This window comes from Lissotriton helveticus, chromosome 8 (assembly GCF_964261635.1).
Source record: "Lissotriton helveticus chromosome 8, aLisHel1.1, whole genome shotgun sequence".
In the NCBI taxonomy this organism is placed as follows: Eukaryota; Metazoa; Chordata; class Amphibia; order Caudata; family Salamandridae; genus Lissotriton; species Lissotriton helveticus.
In genome coordinates, this window is record NC_136069.1 from 1,057,171,025 (window position 1) to 1,057,192,950 (window position 21,926).

Consider the following 21,926-nt stretch of genomic DNA (forward strand, 5'->3'; position numbering starts at 1 on the left):
GCCCATGTACTGCCTACTATTAATGGAAATGTAATAAAGTTTGTGTTAAGAGGTAAGACTTTTTTTATTATGGAAGGACAACCCGTGCAAATAGCTACCCATACTCCCAGGGCCGGACTGGGAATGAAAACCGGCCCTGGCAAAGTGCTGGGTGTTGCGGGGTGACCGAGCTCTGTGCCAGGGCCGCTTCTCGGCCGATTTTGTTAAGGGACGATTTTGCAGCTATGCTGCAAAAACGGCCCTGTAACAAAATCGGCCCGCAGGGGCCCCAAACCGGCCCCCACCCTTGCGGCGCACCGGGGGATTGCCGGGTGCCCGCAACCGCCAGTCCGGGTCTGCATACTCCTTTGCAAGAGTGGATATCAGTAGTGCGCTGAATGTTTACCAGTTAGTCTTCATTTAACATGGCACTGGCTGTGAACTAATAGCAGTACTGAGAACATTTCTAATCAGTCTTTGCAACAACGAACATGTCCAGCCCTCTACTTGTGTTTTTGAGGGAGAGGGAAATATTACTCTCGGAATCTTTTAATATAAAATGAAGACCATGAATTGTTATTAGACCATGGATTGTTATTAGAAGGTAACAGTCAGCTCACACCATCTAGTTCACATATCTTGTGAATACACACTGGCAAGAATTCATGTTACTGTCTAGTCCTCCTCATAGACAGTCCTGCTCAGGGTACAGGGTACTGAGGGCCAGATGTACAAAGCCTTTTGCAGTGGAAAACAGCTTGATTAGCAAAATCGGTCAGTTGGAGACTGCAAAATTGCTTTTTCGAATGTTCAAAAGGCAAAATGCAATTCAGTAACTTGCTACTGAATCTCAATGTGCATTTGAGATTTGGTATTTGGAGAAGGCATATTTAGGGTGTCCCTTCGAAATACTGAATCGATATGGTATGTAATACTGCTTTGCGACCGAATCCTGGTCGCAAAACAGTAATCTTTTACCACCAGCTTAAAAGTGGTGATATCCCATTTGCAAATGGGAAGGGAGCCTCTCGGGACCCCTTTCTTTTGATAATGGTAAAAAAAAAATTTGAAAGAAGGCAGTGGTCCAAGGAACAATTAAAATATATTTTATTGACTGTGCCGATGTAAATGTTCATGCTCCATTCACTTTAAGGGGAACACCAATGTTCTTTGTGGATTAGGAGGATTTACAGGTATGACCAAAGAATATGGTGAGGGGCACTTGGTGTAAAAGAGCTGGGCATCTGTATGGTGATCCAGGACAACCGTTGGGGTCTCTGAACCATTTAAATTAAGACCACTTATATGAATTGAATCTTCCAGGACAATGAGGCCACTAAAATCTCAGTAAAGGAACTATGAGATTCCCTGACAAATATAGAAAGTTGATATATTTGGCACAAGATTAGAAAGATAGGTCCTAACCCTCAGCAGGACCATAAGAGGTAACATGAAGTAGGCTTACAAAAGAAAGGACTTGATCTAGTGTGTACCTAACCGTCAGAGATGAATGTACTAAATCAGTCAAAGTATGGTACAGAAACTCTTGAGGTCACAGCAGTGAAGAAGGACTATTCTAAAAACATATGAGTAGTAAGCTTTGATAAGAAAAAGAAATGTTACTTTATAAGAAGAAATTCTAATTACAGCACTCCAAACAAATGTATATATGACAGTTATAGGCTCTGGTGTCTGGCCCGTCAGCACCAAAAACAGTTTAAGGCTGACTCTGAACAATACACAAGTATCAAAGAACACGGATCACAGTGGATGAGAAGGGGTCCAAAGTTCTCAAAACACATTCAATTGAAGTCCGAGTCAATTATCTTCAATATATTCTTTATTCAAAATTTCATAAAAAGTTCTCCCAGCACGTAAATCGCCAACACGTGTTTCGTCTCACACTGAGACTTCATCAAGGCATGAAAAATGTCAGAATGTCATGTTGATGTGTTAGAGTAAGGGGCACACTGCAGACATCAAGTGATGGAGCACCTCAAGGGTGAAAACAAAGCGGGCTCTCACACTTAAAGTCCTTAGTAGAAAACTAAATACGGTCGATAGACAATCGTCAAGCCCGTACTTAAGTAGTGGTTGAGTTAGCAACCATGATAAGTTGCAATCTGGAGAGAAACCAAAGCTGTATATAAATCGGGGGGCCCGCACCAACAAGAAATGTTATCAACCCCAACCATGACTGGTGCAATTTTTGTGCGATAGGAAGTATTGAAATCTGACTGGAATAGGTCCAGCACAAGGTAACCTTCAGGATCATTATGAGGTTAGGAAACCATCATATGTTCAAAGAGTCAAGACAGACTATCAGCCTTTATCTGCTCTCTACTTTGTGATAAGTACAGCATACAACTGCATTTATGTGCATTTTGCTATAGTGCAATGGTTTGATAACTCATTCTCAACAACAGTTTCTGACCTACATCAGGAACTCAAAAGAACACCTAGGAATGCTGAGGCAGTCAGTAGACTTAGACTGGTTTATGCTATTTCCTGAAGAAAGGGGGAAATTTAATCCAAGACCTGGTAAGATCTTCTAGCTGCTTGCAACTCTAATGAGCACTTTCAATTGCAGCACTTCTCTCATTTTGAAGACGCCAGCGCCAAGACATCCTCGGGCATATGCTCTGCTTTATAATTATGTGTCAAGTATATAATTTATCATTAATGATCAATACTTCTTTAGGAAAATTGTTAAAAAGATGTGTGTTTGAGAATAGCCCTGCTTTCCTAATGGATGTACACATCCCCACCTATTCCTGGGAAACACATTTTAGTAGTATTTACAGTTCAGTTATTTTGCCCTCAGCTCTACAGTCATGCCAGGTTGAAAAAGCTTGGTGTTTACGCCAGAAGATGCAGTCTTTGTAAATGCAGCATGTCCACTAGCTAAGGCCCCTTTACTTATTCCAAAACAATGTGGAATAATGTGCCACTATTATCACTAATCTACTCAATGTACCTAGTAAACTTTGGTTTCAATCTATAATCCCCCCCCCGTAGTCAAAAAGGGAAATCGCAGTGCCCCACTCTGCAAATGAACAATCTCATTAATAGATTCCTCAGGGAAAGTAGCTGACAGAATTATACATGATAAAATCTTACTGCTTTGAAATTCTAACAATATTGTATCGGTAACATAGTGTGGCACAGTAGAACAGTGTCTTAATCTCATTTGATTCTAGAACAGGTATTGATTGTGGAGTCTTCTGGCAAACTAGAGCTTTTGTAAGAAAGTAATGGGTCATCCCTCCAGCACAGTGGTTCCCAAACTTTTGACTCTTGAGGACCCCCATTGAGTCACCACTGGAAGCCGGGGACCCCAAAGCAATTTGTATGAGTTAAATTTCAAATATTAAAACAGTAATTCGAAAAAATACACACGTGTGCACACAAAACAAATACGCAAAGTACTAAGGATTTTGGGGTCAGATGTACGACCATTTCATTTAGCGCCTCGCAATTGGCGACACATTGCGAGTGGCAAATTGCGAGTCGCTAAATGAAATGTACAACAGTGTGTTTAACACTGTTTGGGATTCCCAATGGGGTCGCAAATTGCGTGGTTCATTAATATTAATGAGCCTCTTGCAATTTGCGAGCCCATTGGGAATGCCAGCCCTCCCAGGGATGGTGGCCTGCTGGGCTCTTCAGGCCACCATGTCTGGGACTGCTTTTAAATAAAGCAGTTTTAAAAAAATGCAGCTCGTTACCATGCATTTAAAAAAAAAGAAAATGAATCGTTTCGGTTTCATTTTCTAAGGGCAGGCAGAGGTCCCTGGGACCACTGCCTGCCCTTAAAAAATAATTTTGCATGCATTTGCAAAGGGGAAGGGGTCCCCTAGGGACCCCATCCCATTTGTGAATGCATTACCATCTACTTGAAGTAGGTGGTGATTGCGACTGCAAAACATTTGTACATGGTTTTGAGACTCGCTATTTGGAAGGGAATGCCCCTTCCAAATAGCAAGTTGCAAAACCTATTTAGCGAGTCGCAAACAAATTGCAACTCAGCAATAGGCTATGTAAATGGCCCAATAGGTTTTTTCATGCACAAACGGGTTAGCGAAGCCGTTCGCGCATATAAAAACGAATCGTACATCTGGCCCTTAGTATTTTATATTGAAGTAATAGCCCCTCTGTCACATTTATTTCATTTGTTTTATAGCATCTCTCATACCATTGTAGGATGTCAGAGCACTTTACATCACACACATATAGAGACATTGAATCATACATGTAAATCAGTGTGTATATAAAATGTTTAAAGAGTGCTTGGTCTGGAAAAGCACAAACTCGGGATTCAGAACATAACACAGTGGCTAGCACTGACTTTAACAATAAAAATGTATTTCCACCCAAATAAATCTTTTTAGCAGCATCAGGATAATGAATAACTGGGAAAAATATAAGTTACTAACTGGTACCATGCAGTTTGCATGCAGCTCTTTAAACAGTTTATAGGTCCCTCTGCTAGATTACGATTGTCACTTATGAAGTGCACAGTAACGAAAGAATCTCTGTGACAACAGCAGTAACCACAAACCTATGCACATAAAATACTGCTTTTTAAAATGCATGTTACACGTTCTTTGCAGTAGGCACATTAACCCTCTGTACTACATTAGTTAAATCAAAGCTGCCACTGAACAAAACTCTCCTCACACTCCAGCAGGTAAATTAATCACTGGCATTATCTTGACACTTTTATTGTTGCTGGAAAGCTGCTATTTATACAAGAAACTTTTCTGTGCTTTTAAAACTGTTGCCTACGGACCCCCTGGGAATGTGTCACGGACTATGCCTGTCAAGAGAAGCTCGCTATGTCCTACAATAAAGATAAGATCAGTCTGACCCAACTTCAAGTTTATCGCAGTTTGGTCCAATCCAGCCATCCTTTTCAATCGCAATGTTATTGCAGCCTGTTTAAGGTTGGATAATTCCCATGAAATACCCTGGCTTACATACATCAAAAACCTAAGTCCTGACTTGGTCAGTGCAGATCTTTTTATTAAAACCCTGGAATATCACTAGTGAGGAGATGTCCTGTGTGAGGAATGAAGGTGTATATCTAATTAAACTTTAAAGGGAACATGAGAAAGTCAAGAAGACACATGTCAGCAATTTTATTCTGTTGAACACATCACTAAGCATCAAGTCATATTGGACAATAGTCCCCTCCAACTATGACAGATGGCTTTTATCCAAATTTAGAACTGGGCTACATTTGCAACATCTTATCCTTTCCCACTGGCTGAAGTAACCCATTTGAGATCAAACCCTGCCCTTGTGATGAGTTTTCTTCACAAAGCGGCTGCAAGTATGTTCTTTTTTCTGTGAGTTTCATAGCAAAGCCTATGCCAAATATTTGAAACTTATTTTGCAACCCCTAGGTGTTACAAAATGTAAGCCAGATTTGTTGAAGTTACTGATGCTAGAATCTCCTTTTGTTTGTTACTCTGTAAGTTTTTTTTATCAGCTGCTGTCAGTCAAGGGAATCGGCTATGATAATTGATTCTCTATTTTGATACGCATATCCCATTCCTTTCTGTACTTGGTAATTCATGTTTTTATATGGTCTTCTGTTGATCTCTTTACAGATGTTGGCAATATCTTAAACAAGCCTAATTACTACTACTATGCAATTTATTATTTAAATATACAACAGTTTTCCACTACAATTCCAATGTACCAACAACAAAAATATCAATTTACCTGTTAACACGACATCTATTAGAACATGTTCATCTGTTGGATTTTTGAAGGATATTATGATTGAAGTTAAACAACCAATACTTGTACTTATGCTGGCAGACTCCATTGGTTGTGGAATAAGTCCAATGCCCGAGAGGTGAAACTTCCATTCATCAATCTGTTAAGAAAAAATGGTTTGAAACTTAATTAACTTTTTTTAATCAGATATGCTTTTTTCTTTAAATATTCTTGAATTGGTCATTCTTTATTTTGGGATAGTATATGTTAAAGACAATGGTACTTATAGGATGTGTCACCCTAAGAATTCTTCCAACATCAATACCTTCGTATTACTGTTAACTACTTATGACCATTGTGAAGGTGGTTAGGGGAGACCTGTGCAAGGTTGTATTTGCTCAGCTATCAGAGATCAGAGCCAGGATACTCCGCACTAATGAAAAACTTTGTTGGAGACTGACTAATAATTGACATTGGTCTAGTAAACAAACTAATATATACAAATACTGACATGACAACATTTCTAAAGCACAATTTACCACTAAGAGGTCTCTTGCCAACGGCTAGTTCATGTATGTTGTTTGGAAAAATTTTAGGTTCTGTCTTCAGACCAAAAAGGAATACTAAGAGATTTAAAGCAAGAGGGATGTAAAGACTCCAGGCATGAGTGAGGCAGTCATTACGCTATTGGTAAGCAAGTAAACCAATGCACGTCTTATAGGCCTATTCTCTTTTTTTTATATGGAGGCCAAGATCCTTGCAACTATTCTCACTAACTGTCTGATTATCAATCTTCAATCTCTAGTTCATGTGGATCAACAGTGCTTCATGCCAAGCGAACCATCTGACACAACATCGGATGCTAACTCAATGCTGTTGATATGTCCCATCCCTTATCTGGGCCATTGATGCTGCTCATGGTCGAAAATAAGGTAGGGACCACAATTAATCTAATTTAGCCGATTCTTTTACCTAAAACCAATTGCTAAGATACAGATTAATGGGGTACTGACCAAGTCCTTTCCTATTGAGCACAGCACAAGACTGGGGGGCCCTCTTTCCATCTTTGCACTTTGCCATGGCCAGCACACCACTGGACTGATCCCCGAGGGCAGATAGGGACATTTATAGCTTCCACTGTGGAGGGAATGGGGGATTGTGTTTCATTGTATTTAGCTGATCTACACTTATGACCAAGGAAACCCTTATCGATCCGGCCCCAAGGTAAAGTATATCTTGCACAGTTTTGGTGGGGCTTCAGGAATGCAGTCCAATAGGACAAAATCAATCCTATTTCTGATTTGAGGAACTGCAGATGAGATTCTTTGAGAACAGACAATAAGGCTAGAGTCAAATAGGTTCATTTACCTAGGAGTTCCAATTGCCAACTCAGTCGCCCTAATATCAAACATTGCCCCTTCATGGATAAATTGAGTAAAATCCTGGACCACTCGCCCGCACTCTCTTTATTAGTAGTGGACACAGCCACTACTGCACAAACATTTTCTTTACCAAAATTACTTTACTGCCTCCAAAGCAATCCTTATTAAACATCCCCCACCACGCCTATTCTTCTACACAGTGATTTATTCAGACGCTTTCTACGGGAGTGGGGGGAGGGGCACCCTGGGTGCTGCAAGTCTCTGTATGATGGGAGCTGGAAATGTTGGATGTGGTCTCTTACTATTGGTAATGAATTACTGGCGTTTGTGGCCCACAGATGACACAGCATACCTCACTGAGAGACAGATAATGGGTAATACCTCACCCTTACGGAGGAAGGATGCCTAGGACATTTGAAAGAAAGCATAATCCAGTGGCAGACTAATAGGGGAGACCCTGGCTGTGGCTGGGGACACCTATGACTGAAGTGGCCTCCCTTCAGGGGGTTTTCAGGATGGTTGCATTGGCTTTTCACAACTGAAGAATATCTTCTCTCAAACAGGCTTCCTTTCCTTTTTTGAATTCCCAAAAATATTTGCTCTCACAAAACACAATTTTTCTGCTACCTTCAATTGCATCATGCCATCTTGCCCTACCTGAGAAAAGCAGGCAAGGTGGGAAAATGTAGTCCCCTCAAGCCAAAGCTCACTGGGCAGCAGCGGCCTGTACCGGTAAGTGTGGTGGGGCTGGGTGGGTTGAGATTTTGACAGACAACGACGAGGGAAAATTGAATCAATAATTGATTTTCCCTCATCATCATCTGCTGAAATCCCCCCCTGCCCCCCCCCCCCCCCCACCGCTCTTAACTGCACTGGACACTGTAATCACTGGGGACAAGAAAACCCCCCATGTCTTTAAATTCTTAGCTATCAGCAGACCGGACTGCTTCATTTCACTTCACTGTGTGAAGCCTCGGAGAGTCATGTAGGAACCTTTCACAGGAGGACTGCAGGGACACTCTTATGTTACCTGAGGCAGTTGAGATCTCAGCGAGCAAGTGCTTTATTCAATTCAAATACCTACAGTGAGTTTACTACACAAGGGTCTGACAATTTAGAATGAAAAGGGGCTCTTCTCTGACATGCCTTAGGTACCTCAATGGCGGTGCTACATTTCTCTTATGGCTTGAGCATGTCCATCGATCCAAGGAGAGGTCTGGGTGATCTGTGTGTGACTTCTCCCTCTATAATTCTCATAACTAGCTACACCAGTAATTATCATCTGCTGTTGTGTCTTTGATTTGTACATATGCCCTGGAATGTCTGAAGGACTACCACTGTGTCCTTTTGCTTATGTTTTGTGTTTGCATTGTAAATACCAATAAACATGCTTATTAAAAAAGAGGAAGTTGTGGTCATCACTTTGTCAATTTTTTCATTCATTTAAATGTCATGACATTTTATGCTAATAGTATTCATTACTTGACTGGTAACTAGTTATGGGAATCCTTGGCTTCAGTTGCATGGTCACATTTTTTAAGTCCAAAGGCTGGCCAGCCAGGGGCATTCCGCACAAAGTGAATTCCTTGGATAATGGAGGAAGGTATAACAGGAACAATTGCATTTCATCTACAAAGATCAGAGCTGTATACCTTTAGAATAGGAATGGGATAATGTGCCTTCGTTTGTGCAGATGAAAGAAACATTTTCTATCAGTTGGCCTAATCTGGGGGATGGGGGCGGGCTCCAGGGACACACAATATTCAACGAAAGACACATTTTCCACTTTGACAGAGATCAGCATTGATTGACCAAAGTGGGGTGTCAGCAGTGGATTTTGAATTTTGTTCTGAAGTCAGTGTGGTTTGCAATCCTGAAGAATATGTGTTCTAGGTAGCTGCTGTGATTCAAAAGAGGGCCTGATTCTAAATTTTGCAATTCCTAAACACAGAAATCGTCAAAAATTGTTTTCTTACATCCTGGGGATCTGGGTCATTGTGGTATTTTTACTTTCCCAGCTGAGCAGTCCGGCACACGAACGTTTTAAGCAAGGTTAGGCATAACTGGCGTAATTCTCTCTATTATAATTACTCCTAATTACCTCAAAATCAGTCATAATAATGCGCAATTGTGTTAGAAGTGTAATTCAGCATTTGGAGCTATTTTATTACAGCACCCTCACGTCCAAAATGGGCCCAATGATGCACTTTGTGCTAAGAAAATAGCACTAAATGCTACAGGAAACAAACAGTAGTAGTCAGCAACCCCTCTCTCTCTCTTATTCATTATTCCTGTGCTCTTGCAGTAGGCTTTGTGTCTCAAATTACTCTTAACTACTCAAACTGGGGCAATAGCATAACTTCTTTAATTTTGCATTACAAGAGTAATGCGTAGTTACTGAAATTGCTCAGATTACGCCAGCATAATTAAAATTTCCCCCAGGTCTAATTTTAAGTCAGTGCAGTAAGTAAACAGCAGTTTTAACTGCAAGACAATCCAGTGACGAATCTCATATGTGTATGCATGGACACTTATAAAGCATGAATCTAGATAAAACCAATGGAACACTGTGCAACGTCAAGAGAGGAACATCATGAATGAGTGAGTGAGTGGGGTTGGTTAAAAGGATGATATCAGGTAGGATGGCGGGAGGGAGAGATGGGAATAGGTCAGTGGGGGAAGGATAGGGGTATACAAGGAAAGAGGTTGGGAAGGGGGCGGGAGGCATGTAGCTGGATCAAGAGAGAGGGCAAGGTACTGATTCTAGAGTCCTCACTCCAGTATCACAGCAAAGATGTTACCTGATCACCCAAATACCATCGGGCAGGGTCTAAATCGCACCCACTCCCCTGAGTCATTAAACATAGTTAGCAAAGAAGGAGAATTAAAAAGTACATTTGACCTCCAAAGTCCATCATTTCCTTTTCGATAGTGGCATGTGCCTAAAGTGATCACAGGATCTGTATTCCTCACAAGCCACAAAGAGGCAGCAGAAAGTTGACCTTTGAAAGTTGACCCTTCCCCATCCTTAACCAATTTATGTAGAGAACAGTCTAACACCAAGAGAGTCGCACTTTCAGTGCAGCAGCCACTGTGAAATGCAGCAAAGACTGCTCGCTCATTCTTTTACTGAAAATGAGAATATTTGTAACGGAGTGATAGTTTTTTATAGTGTCATGGTTGATGATCACCAAGGGTGAATCCTGAACACTAAATGTATTAATTGGGCCAGAGTCTAGACACACCTTCGTAAAGATGTATGTAATGTCGGCATATAATGTTATGCTTACCAAAACTTTACAACCAGATAAGCTAAAAGGATCAAATAAACATTTAAAACCCTCAGCGTTTATGGATAGTCCAGATCCAAACTAGTTGCCTCCAAGCCCAACTGTTTTAAAGGGATCATGTGATGTGGTGTTAGAAGCTGCCAGTTTAGCAGGACCCAGAGAATCTCATGGCCGACACTTGCCAATTTAAGGGCTCAATTAGGTCAACCAGGGAAATCTCAGTTCCGTAACCAAACTCGAAGCACTGGGAATTGCAATAAGATATTGGTAAAGAAAACAAGTACGGTTGGTTAACAACAATTTTCTTCATATATTTGGAAGTCACAAATAAAGTATTACTAATAAAGAAATTAATAAGTACCAACGGATTCGAAGTACCTTTTTTAAATTAATGGTACTACCACCTCCATCCCTCTGGGAGCACAAGACTGACGATTCCAAAAGATGTTGATTAATTAAAGACTAAATAATATAAGAAACCAACATAAAATATGAATGTGGAAGATTACTTGCTTTTTCTATAGTACATCTCTCATTGCATCTTCCGAGCACAGAAACAGCCCGTGGCTTCCATTTCCTTAAAGTATGTTTCATCGACAATTGCCTCTTTCTCTTCTGTGGTCAACTGAAAATTGACATCCACTTTCGGTAATGGTGAAGGAAGGGTATATTGCCTAAAGCAAGCATGCTTGGGCTGTGGTGTCACTGTAAATAAATCTACAGCTGATAACTAAAGTTAATGGTGTGTATCATGTTTTAGGTTTTTCCTACAGCACGCATGTGCTGTCAGTGAAAGCTATTTTTCTGAAAGGAAAAATCTTAAAAGAGGCTTCAGCCTGCCCATTACTTACCACTAGTTGGCTCCAACGTTGCTCTTGTTTCATTACTTATCATTGGTAGGCGTCTCCTCCTCGCCCCGATGACAGCGCCACGGAGCATGGACCAAGTACAGCTTCCTGGGGCCAGTGTTCCTTCACCGGCCACAGGCTCCTGCATGTACTCTCTTGTACTGGTTGCATGTAGTGAGTGACATGTTTGACAGCCCCCGCTCTTTGTGTGAAGAGTCTTCGGGGCATGAACCAGAATTCCAGTAAAGCAGCCTTTCTGCCCCGGCGCCTCCAGTGGGCATGCCTGTCCCACGCCCAAAGAGTACACCTGCTTCCTGGACAGCTGTGTGGGGCGTCCACGCATGTCGTGTGCCCTTCCGAGGAGTTTCTATGCCTGCCGTGTGCTCGGTGCTGTCCCCAGCACCTCACTCTCTCCAGAAATGATTCATCTGCTTCCCCCACTCTGTCCCATAGCCCTATGTCAGCTTCTTTTTATCCCTCGGTTCTCTGCTTCTGTCTGAGTGTCCTCTATCACTCATGGTTCCCGTCCCCGTTTCTGTCAAGTCTGCCCTGTTTCTTATTTCCTCACCCTTTCCTTCACTGTTATTTCTATTTTCTTGGCCACTCTATTTTCTTTGTACTATTTTATATAGCACAAACTCGGGCCACGGGCTTTGGAGCACTTTATATGGTCACAAGTTACACTACACAAGATTAGATATTTTTAAGACACAGAGAGACTAAGTAATGTTCTCTGTCCAGCCCCTCAGTTTCTCCCTTTCTCTCGCCCCCCTCACCCACTTTTGTCACCCCTCTCCCCACTCTTTCATTCCCCGATTCCTGCCTGTCTTCTCTGTGTCCTTCTGTTTCTCGGGTTCTTCCAGGCACTGTTTTTTTTTTGGAATCTTTTTATTGAATTCAAATAACAGAAAACAGAAAAAGGAAAACAGAAAACAAGGCAGTACATTACAAATGTGTCATTTTGGCGCTGGGGGGGGGCACATTCTCAAATCAAATGTCAGAAGCATGTGATGAGATCGGGGAGGGGGGAGGGAAGACCAGAATAAAGCAAGATATCTAGAGTCCGGTGGAGGAAACATCAGGCTGGGAGGGCGACGGGTCAGTGTCCAATTCTGAATAGGGGGGGGGTACATATATCACCACGGTATGCGTTCCATTGATTCCAGATCTTCCCCCATTTGCGGCGCGTGCCCTGGGAAACATACACTGTCTTTTCCCTAAACATGCACCAATCCATGTTTTGTTGCCACACCAGAACTGACGGCGGTCTCTGGGCACCCCACAACTGAGCAATGTCTCTCTTGGCAATCATATTACCCAAGGTCACCCATCGAAGCTGCGCCAGGTCATAATCATTCGGCTCCCAGACATTTAACAGACACCGTCTCGCCTCAGGCATCGATTGCACACCCGTGACCTCACTCATAACTGCATGCACGCGAGTCCAATAGCGAATCACAGCAGGACATTCCCAAAGGATATGAAGAAACGTGCCTACCAAACCACAGCCGCGCCTACACAGTCCATCCACAGAGAATCCCATGCGCACCAGACGGGGACCAGTCACGTATATCCTATGGAGAATTTTGAGCTGAACAAACCGGAGGCGCGCCGGGATAGCCACCCCCCTCGGGGAAGAGGTCGCAGCCTGCCAATCCTCGTCATCGAGTTCTAGACCATCGCTTGTCCATACCTCTCGAAGGCTACCCAGTAGGTCGGTCCTAGCATTGATCAACTTTTTGTAAATGAGCGAGATCGTACTATCAGGGACATGCCCATCTAGTATCCGATCTTCAAGCGGGGACGCCTCCGGAATATCTGAGCCCAGGGGAAAGACAGACAAATCCGCATGTCGGAGTTGCGCATAGCGAAAGGATTCTCTATCAGTCAACTCATACTCAAGTTTCAGCTCCTCAAACGTCTTGATTCTACCCTTGATCCACACATCATTCACCCTGCTGATACCGATCACATCCCACTTATCGAAACCCTTCGACTTCCAGAGGGATCCAAGTTTTTCCGGCGCATAAAGCGGGGTGGCACGAGTCGGCTTATCAGCCCAGCCCAGGGCCGCTGTCGCGCGATACCACACCTGCACCGCCGTCCCGGTGGGGCCCGTGAGGGATCTGCCGGCAGATCTCGCGTACAGAGCCCTGTTATAGTCTCCGCCGGGCAGCAGCAATCTATCCATCTCAAACGCCGGGCTCGGCAAGGAACCGTAAGTGCATTGGTTGATGGCCCCCAACTGAGAGGCCCAATAGTAGCGGCGGATGTCCGCGAGCGCGATACCCCGTCATACCACGGGAGCGTCAGCTTCGCAAGAGCGATACGAGAACGGCCCCCCCATATCAATTGTCTCTGTAGACTTTCAATCTCACGGAAATAGCGGGCAGGCACAATATCAAGTGTGTTTTGCAGCGCATTAAGGAACCGGGGGAGCGACATCATCTTAAACAACGCCGCCCGTCCCAGAGGAGAGAGAGGGAGCCCACCCCACGCAGTCACATCAGCACGGAGGCGCTGGAGAGGGGGCAACAAATTGCGTTCATAACGAAGCACAGGGTCCAAGGTGATAAAAATCCCCAAGTACGTGAATCCCTCCCGCACCACCGAGATAGGACATCCACGAGGCAAGAGAGGAACCTCGCCGCAGAGAACATAGATGCAAGACTTCGACCAGTTGATGACAAGACCAGAATTTTTACGGGAAGAAGTCAAGACGTCAAAAAGGACAATCAACGATTTCCGAGGCGACGTAAGATACAGGAGGATATCGTCAGCGTATAAGGATATCCGATCTTCAAACTCCGGAGTCCATCTAATTCCCTTCAAGGACGGCTCCCATCTCAGCCATGCCGCCAATGGCTCCAAAGCAAGGGCAAACAAGAGAGGAGACAAAGGGCAGCCCTGGCGCGTTCCCCTACCGAGAGCAAAGGAGGCCGAGACACGACCGTTTACCACCACTTGGGCCAAGGGGTCGGTGTATAGCAGTTTCACCCAGTCAATGAAGGTAGGGCCAAAGCCGAATTTAGAGAGAACCGCCCAAAGATATGGCCACTCCAGCGTATCAAACGCCATGGTGGCGTCCAGTGACGCCAAGATGGCCGGTTCACGCAGAGTTGCCGCTCGCGCAAGGACTCCATGCAAGCGCCGGAGATTAAATGCCGTGTTGCGATGGGGTATGAATCCGGATTGGTCCGGATGAACCAGATCGCCTATGATAGTGACCAAGCGGTTGGCAAGCACTTTGGCCAGGATCTTCGGTTCAGCGTTAATCAATGATATGGGCCTAAAGGAGGCGCAGCGGTCACGTGGCTTGCCATCCTTGTGAATCACCACGATGGAAGCCAATCTTTGATCAGGAGGGAGGGAGCCTGCCTCCAGCGATACTAAAAACATCGACCGTAAATACGGTGCCATCACATCCGGACGGAGCTTGTAAAGCTCTATAGGGAGCCCATTAGGGCCAGAGGCCTTCCCCGAGCGAACCGAGCGGATGGCGGTCGCGACCTCATCAACCGCAGGCTGAGCCTCCAGGAGATCCCTCTCAGGGTCGGACAAACGTGGCAGCGAGATATCGCGCAGGAGCAAGTGGGAGTCCTGCTCAGGTCTATCAGATACCGGGGAGTACACTTCCCGGAAATAGTCAGCGAAACAGTCCACAATATCAGCAGGGTCGGTAATACTCACGTCATTCACATCCACAATCACAGGGACCACTTGACTCGCACATTCCCTCTTATCCAGCCAAGCAAGCAATTTCCCCGCCTTATCCCCCACATCATACAGACGTCCCTGCTGTTCTCTGCTCATCTCCTTCGCCGCATCATTCACCACCGCCCTATACTCGAGTTGTTTTAGACCCAAAAGGTGCAGCCTCTCCGGGGTGACCTCGGACTCCAATTCCCCTTCAAGAACGGTGATGTCATTTTCAAGACGGACAACCTCCTCCCGCCGACGTCTCTTAACATTGCCAATCAAGGAGAGGGCCTGGCCCCGAATGACAGTTTTGTACGCTTCCCATAACGTGACAGAGGAGGACACTGAACCCACATTTTCAGCAAAGTATTGATCAATTGTTTTAATTAGTTCCGCCCTGACCTTGGGATCGCGAAGGTACCAAGGGTTTATCGGGGCCACTCTACCTTCCGACCCCAAGTGAGCGTCCACTACCAACCAAAGTCGGGAATGGTCCGAGATGCCCCTAGCTAGATGTTTCACCTCCCTTACGGAGGAGGCCTGGGAGGAGGGCATAAGCACATAATCAAGCCCCAGAGTGAAAGGTATATTGCGATTGCCCAGGATGAAGCAGGCGCCAGCAGTCGATGAGCCCTAGAGCCTCCAGGAAGTCCCCCAACCAGGATTGTGACTTCGCGATTTCCCGGGGAGGGTAGCGATCACACATCCCCGACACTACAGAGTTTAAATCCCCGCCCACCACAAGCAGACCCTCGGGGACTCCCAAGATCACTCTTCCCAGATCCGCATAAGTAGTAGTCTGGAGACCCGGCGGTACATATACGGAGAGCAGGGAAATAACCCTCCCCTTACAGCGCCCCACAATGGCGGCGTACCGTCCCCTATCATCAAGGATGATTTCATCAACAGCAAGAGGGAGGGAGCTCCGAACCAGAATGCCCACTCCCCTGGAGCCAGAAGCGAAACCTGAGTGCGCCAAGAGACGATAGCCACGCCTATTCATGGCATGGCACGTATTGCCAAGCAAGTGCATCTCCTGAAGCAGAACCACATCAGGGGACAAACGTCGCAACAGCTGCAACACCACGCCCCGCTTGATCCTATCCCCCAACCCATTAACGTTCCAACACAGTAATTTAAGTCCCCTATCCCCCATCCCAAAGATCAATCCCATCCCCACCCCACACCAGATGCGACACCATACAGCAGGAGATCATCGATACTATGCCTTGAAGAAAACAATGAAACATGAACTGCAACCCCCCAACCCCCCAAAAGACCCCGTATAAAACACCCCCACCCCGCACCCCTGCGTAAGACTCAAAAGCCACCCCAACTTGCAGTGTGCCTGTCGCCCTATCGTACAACTATTCTACGAAAAGAACCCCAGAGGAGGAAGACTCACCCACCCCCCCGCCCACACCCCAATAAGATAGTATGTTAGCAAGCAATAGTGGTATAGCACCAAACCACAGCCGAAAGTCAATACGATGGACCGGGAGCTGATTCCGCCCCCTATTCCTGCTCCACCGGGCCTCCCTCCGCTCCACCGGAGTGTCCAGAGTGTTCAGAACGATCTGTCCCCGGAGGCAGCGTGTCCAGCCAGTCATTTGCCGCCCCTGGATGATCAAAGAAAAATGTTCGTTCATTGTACACCACGCGTAGCCGGGCCGGGAAGAGCATAGCATATTTCATGTCTCTTTTCCTTAGTCTCTTTTTCACCCCCTGGAATCCAAGTCGTTGTTTCTGAACCTGCTGGGTGAAGTCCGGGTAAAAGCTGACTGTAGTGTTCTCATAAGCCGTTGGACCAGATAGGCGTGACGCTTGCAGGATCGCATCCCTGTCCCGAAAGCTAAAGATCCGAGCAATGATAGGTCGCGGAGTAGCCCCCTGCTTAGGCGGGCCACCCGGGATCCTGTGTGCACGCTCTACAGCAAAAACTTGCTAAGGCCCTTGGGTGCTAGATGATTCAGGACCAGATCCTCCACCAGCAGGTCCACCAAGGATGCGTCCGATGTTTCCGGGACACCGACCAGACGGACGTTGTTCCGTCGTGCATGGCCCTCAAAATCGTCCAGGCGTCGAGTGAGATAGTCACGGGCGGCCCGCAGGTGACCGACCTCTGCCTGTAAATCGGACACATCAGTGACAAGACTAGATGTCTTGAGATCAAGGGACTTGACACTTTCATTGGTTTTCGCAAGGTCAGCCCTGATCAGGGTAACATCGATAGCAACCGTGTCCAACTTGTGGGCCAGGGCATCATACTGTTGACCCAGTGCAGCCTTCATCCCGGCAATGGCGCCCATAACGTCCCTCAACGACAGATCTTCATCCATCGGGGATTCTTCTCCAACATTGGCCGGGGATTTAGTCGACCTGCCCGGAGAGCCCTTGGCGAGGGTGTATCTGTCCATGACATTTGATTGCACGGAGCCTCCTCGCATTGCCGGTCTGGTCTTGCGTTTCTCTCCCTCAGGCTTGGCGGCCATCTTAGTTTGTGCGCCCCGAAGGGTAGTCTGAGACCTAGTAAAAATGGCTAAACTCGATACGCCCGCTGCAATGTGGAAAATAAGACGGGGACCTAGCACCAGGTGATGAGTAGCAGGAGGCCGAGTCGCCAGTCTTTGAATCGTGGTTAGGTTGAAAGCAGCAAGCCAGGGTGATCCAGACAAAGTCAAATAGGTCTAAGCGCGAGAAACGAAACTGAAAGTAGACAACCGGGCAAGGGAGGCTCGCATGATCCGTTATTGTTCAATTACTGTCCGGCTGGCAGAGAAACCGGGCCCGGGGCAGTACCATGGAGCAGGCCGGAAAAGTTCAAGGGCCCATATCTTCGGCTCCCGAGGTCGGAATCGAAGTCCGAAAACGGATAAACGATCAGCAGGGCCGTGCCAGCAATAACCCGTCCTCTAAGTCAGGATAGGGTACAGGATAGTCGGTGGAGGTGGCGAAGGTCCGGGAGCCCTGAGCTCAGGCGACCATCTTGGGTGCGCGATATAATAACAGTGGTCCTTGACTATAGATTTAAAATGAAATCATCAGTAAACCAATATACAATACGTAATGCGAATCAATCTGCATTTATAAAGACTGAATCTGTATGGGAGAAAAATGACTTCTTCTTAAGCTCTCTGTATGGCCTACAGAGACAGTACCCAAGGGGAACAACTAAATTTACAAGGAAAACGAACCAAACAATAATGGTATAATCTCAATTTCAGATTTTATCAGCAAAAAAGCAAACAATCACATTTATTTACAGTACCAACAGGAACAGTGCTGTTGATATCCGGCGCAAGTGCTAGAGAAGAAGGAGAGAAAAGGGGTGCTCAAGTGTTTAAGTGAAAAGTGAAGAAATCATGCTAAAAAACATTTCCAATATTTACAACAATATACACAAGCGATAGCTTTCCGCAATTAATAATACAAACAAAAAGCCTGTTCACTTCCTTCCAGGAAGAATAATGGAAGGGGGGGGGTTGGGAAAAACTATGATACAGGCAGTTTACAAATTGGGCGTCGACGTTTGACTTGACTCGTCCCGTTTGGGAAACAACAATCCTCGACCTGGGCTATTTCTCGGAGAGAGCCTGTATTTAGGTAAGACACCTTCGCTAAACAGGCCCTTGAGATATAATACCCCCGCCCCTTGCAAACAGAAACGGCAAAACGCGAAGCGGCCATACAAGTAATGCGTCTGCTTCTTAAATCTTTTAATTAGATATCGGCTCGTGCTGAAACACGACGGCCATTCAACCAGCGAGTACACGCTGCAACCTGATCTGCAACATAGGAGTGGTCTGTCAAAACTAATACCGGACGGCCCGTGGGGGCGCCGGTAATCCACAGCCTACTAGAAAAATATATTGGTAAGTGCAATTCCACATCTACCACTAAAACTTGAAGGCAGATGGGCTTTATGTCCCACTTGGAACTAACTAGGGTATTCCTCTCCTATAGATTGGACCCCCAGGCTGTCCGAGTCCACTCACCGGCAATTAAACTGCCTCACAGACAGGTGAGTTGACGGATACTCCTCACAAGGAGGTTTTGTTAATTGCAGTCAGTGATTTGTAGGGAGCAGATCACTGACCACTATCCCACCTTGTACCCAACAGGTGACCCACTCAAATTGACGGAATCTGGACCAAATAAGACTAATTGGTAATGTAACCCCCCCCCCAAAAAATGTTTTTTTAAACAAACCAGTCTTTTAAGCAACATTTGGGCTAAAATCCACCATAATTCTGTCTTACAGGTGACTATCCAGAATCCTAGTGAATTGTGGCCAAGCCCTTCTGTCCCCCCCCCCCCCTCCCCCTTATTGTCCTGAAGAAGACCCGCCGCCGAGGTAGCAAACTCCCCACGTGCAATAGGGTCGAAACGTCGACGCCCAATTTGTAAACTGCCTGTATCATAGTTTTTCCCAACCCCCCCCCTTCCATTATTCTTCCTGGAAGGAAGTGAACAGGCTTTTTGTTTGTATTATTAATTGCGGAAAGCTATCGCTTGTGTATATTGTTGTAAATATTGGAAATGTTTTTTAGCATGATTTCTTCACTTTTCACTTAAACACTTGAGCACCCCTTTTCTCTCCTTCTTCTCTAGCACTTGCGCCGGATATCAACAGCACTGTTCCTGTTGGTACTGTAAATAAATGTGATTGTTTGCTTTTTTGCTGATAAAATCTGAAATTGAGATTATACCATTATTGTTTGGTTCGTTTTCCTTGTAAATTTAGTTGTTCCCCTTGGGTACTGTCTCTGTAGGCCATACAGAGAGCTTAAGAAGAAGTCATTTTTCTCCCATACAGATTCAGTCTTTATAAATGCAGATTGATTCGCATTACGTATTGTATATTGGTTTACTGATGATTTCATTTTAAATCTATAGTCAAGGACCACTGTTATTATATCATAAATACCCAGGTCCTTTTTGATTTTGTGGGTGAACACCCCATTAATCTAATGGCATCTTGGGTGCGCGCTAAGCTCCTCCTCCCCAGGCACTGTTTTTAAAGAGCCCATGTGCAACGCTGTACAGACAGGGCGCTGGGGTGAGAGGGGGCTCTAACAAGAGAAGGGTAGTTTGTTTAGGGCTTGGGAGTGGAATTCTTCTTGTCCCTCTGCTTATCCTCTATCTCTTATGTTCTTGTCCCCATGTCAGTCTTTCCGTTATCGTTCTGTTTTTTTGATCTTTGTGCCATTCCATATATAGTCCTATGGTTTTATTGGGCACACATGTCACCCGGAGGGTGTCTACACCTAGAAAAAAGTGAGTGCCACTGCCTCTGAGCTTTTGCCTCTCTGACAAATCAGCTGCGTCAGTCTCTGGCGCACAGGGCAGCACTCTTTCTTTCCCTCTCCAAAACCCCTACCCTCCCCCACCACCGGCTGGGTTGGGTGGGGAAGCCTCAGCCAGTGTGTCTTGGGCAATTATTGCAATGCATGTGCATCTCTACCCCCAAACACTATGTAATGCCAGACTTTAAAGAATGACAGTGCAAAACCAGACTTTAAAGAATGACAGTGCAAAACCAGACTTTAAAGAATTGAAGAAGTCATTTGGGCCAGCAAGCACTCACTGCCGTCCGTTGATACCAAGATGCCAAGATTTGACGATAAACGTGAAGAGATGGCACAAGAATACGGACACCACTCCCGTAGGACAAGTTGGACAAGCAATGCGGGACTTCGTGCTCAGTTTTTTAAATTGGAACGCCTCAAAAAACAAGAACTTTCAAGGTGGTGGGATGGTGTAACCCTACAACAATATATTGACAACAAGAAGGTACCAAGGGGGTTGCACATCCTTATCTTTCCCACTTTTGAGGATCTGAGCGACAAGCTTTTCAAAGAGTGGGAAGCTAATCTGGAAGGTGCATCTCTTGTTATGATGCAAATCTTGATAAGACATGCTATTGAAAAGGGGGCAAAATTGTTATCAGAAATAGAGTCTATCGAGAAAGAATTGGAAACCTGTGAAAATAAGGAACTAGTAGATAACAACTTTGAGATCCTCAAGAAGGTTATAGAGGGCCACCAGTCCTATCTTAAAGAAAAAAAAGTAACGTAAAATAAAACGTGACGATAGAGACTATAGAGAGGGACGCATTTATACGTTTGCCAAAAGATTCGACAATATCTCCCTGACAGATGATGTCAACAAAAAGAGAGTTAGGGAAGATAGTGAAGAAATGAAAACAGCAAGCAGCACATCCCTCTCTTCCCTTGATAGTGTCTCCTCCAATGCCACCACTAGTGGACTCCCTTTAGGGGAAGGTCCCTCTACATTTCAGAAAGAAATGGCCATAATTGAGAATAAGCGGGAACCAGGCAAAGAAGGGACAGCAGTTAAAAAGACAAGGAGAGGTGGTTGTAGGAAGCAAAGGGGCAACTAGGGAAGCAATCAAGGATCCCCTAAGGAGGTCCGAAAGGGCAAAGAACAAGACGAAAGACCAGGGGAAGCAATAGAGGTAGGAGAATCAGGCGAAGGGCCGGATGTCCCTCTCAACACAGAGCTTAAGGTAGTCAATCTATCGAATAGGATGCTGGATGTAAATTAAGAAAATTTACTTTGTAAGGGTCTGGGGTTCTGCCCCACCCAGGATGGCGATTTCACTAATGTCCATGTGGATCTATTTTAGTTCTTTAGACAATTGAAATTAAAAGATTTTTTCAGCGATAAAACACCGCAGAATGTGCTTACTGGGGAGGCAACTGGTAATGCTACACTGTTTAACATCATTGAGTGAGGAAACAGAGGTGGGCTTGGATACGATTTGGGCTGAACACGACATATCAGAAAATGTTTTGGCGGACAGTGGTCTGCGTCCCAAATCAAGATTTACACCAGGTACCTATCACCGTAACATTGACATCTTTACTGAATGAGTGAGTGAGGGGCTGTATAAACTTGAAAGGGATCGACGAAATTTACAATACAATCTCTCAAGGGCGGAGAAGGAGGCTCTCAAGAACCTCAAAAGTGATAAAAGT

The 21,926-nt window shown here is 45.2% G+C and overlaps 1 protein-coding gene across 1 annotated transcript in view; it reads right to left on the minus strand.

Moving 5' to 3' along the window:
- Nucleotides 1–21,926, minus strand: part of CFAP47 (cilia and flagella associated protein 47) — a 2,858,849-nt gene that overhangs the window by 901,502 nt on the left and 1,935,421 nt on the right. Inside the window, exon 56 of the mRNA XM_078657910.1 lies at nucleotides 5,710–5,866. Coding sequence (XP_078514036.1) covers nucleotides 5,710–5,866 — 157 coding nt within the window. The remainder of the gene's footprint in view (nucleotides 1–5,709; nucleotides 5,867–21,926) is intronic.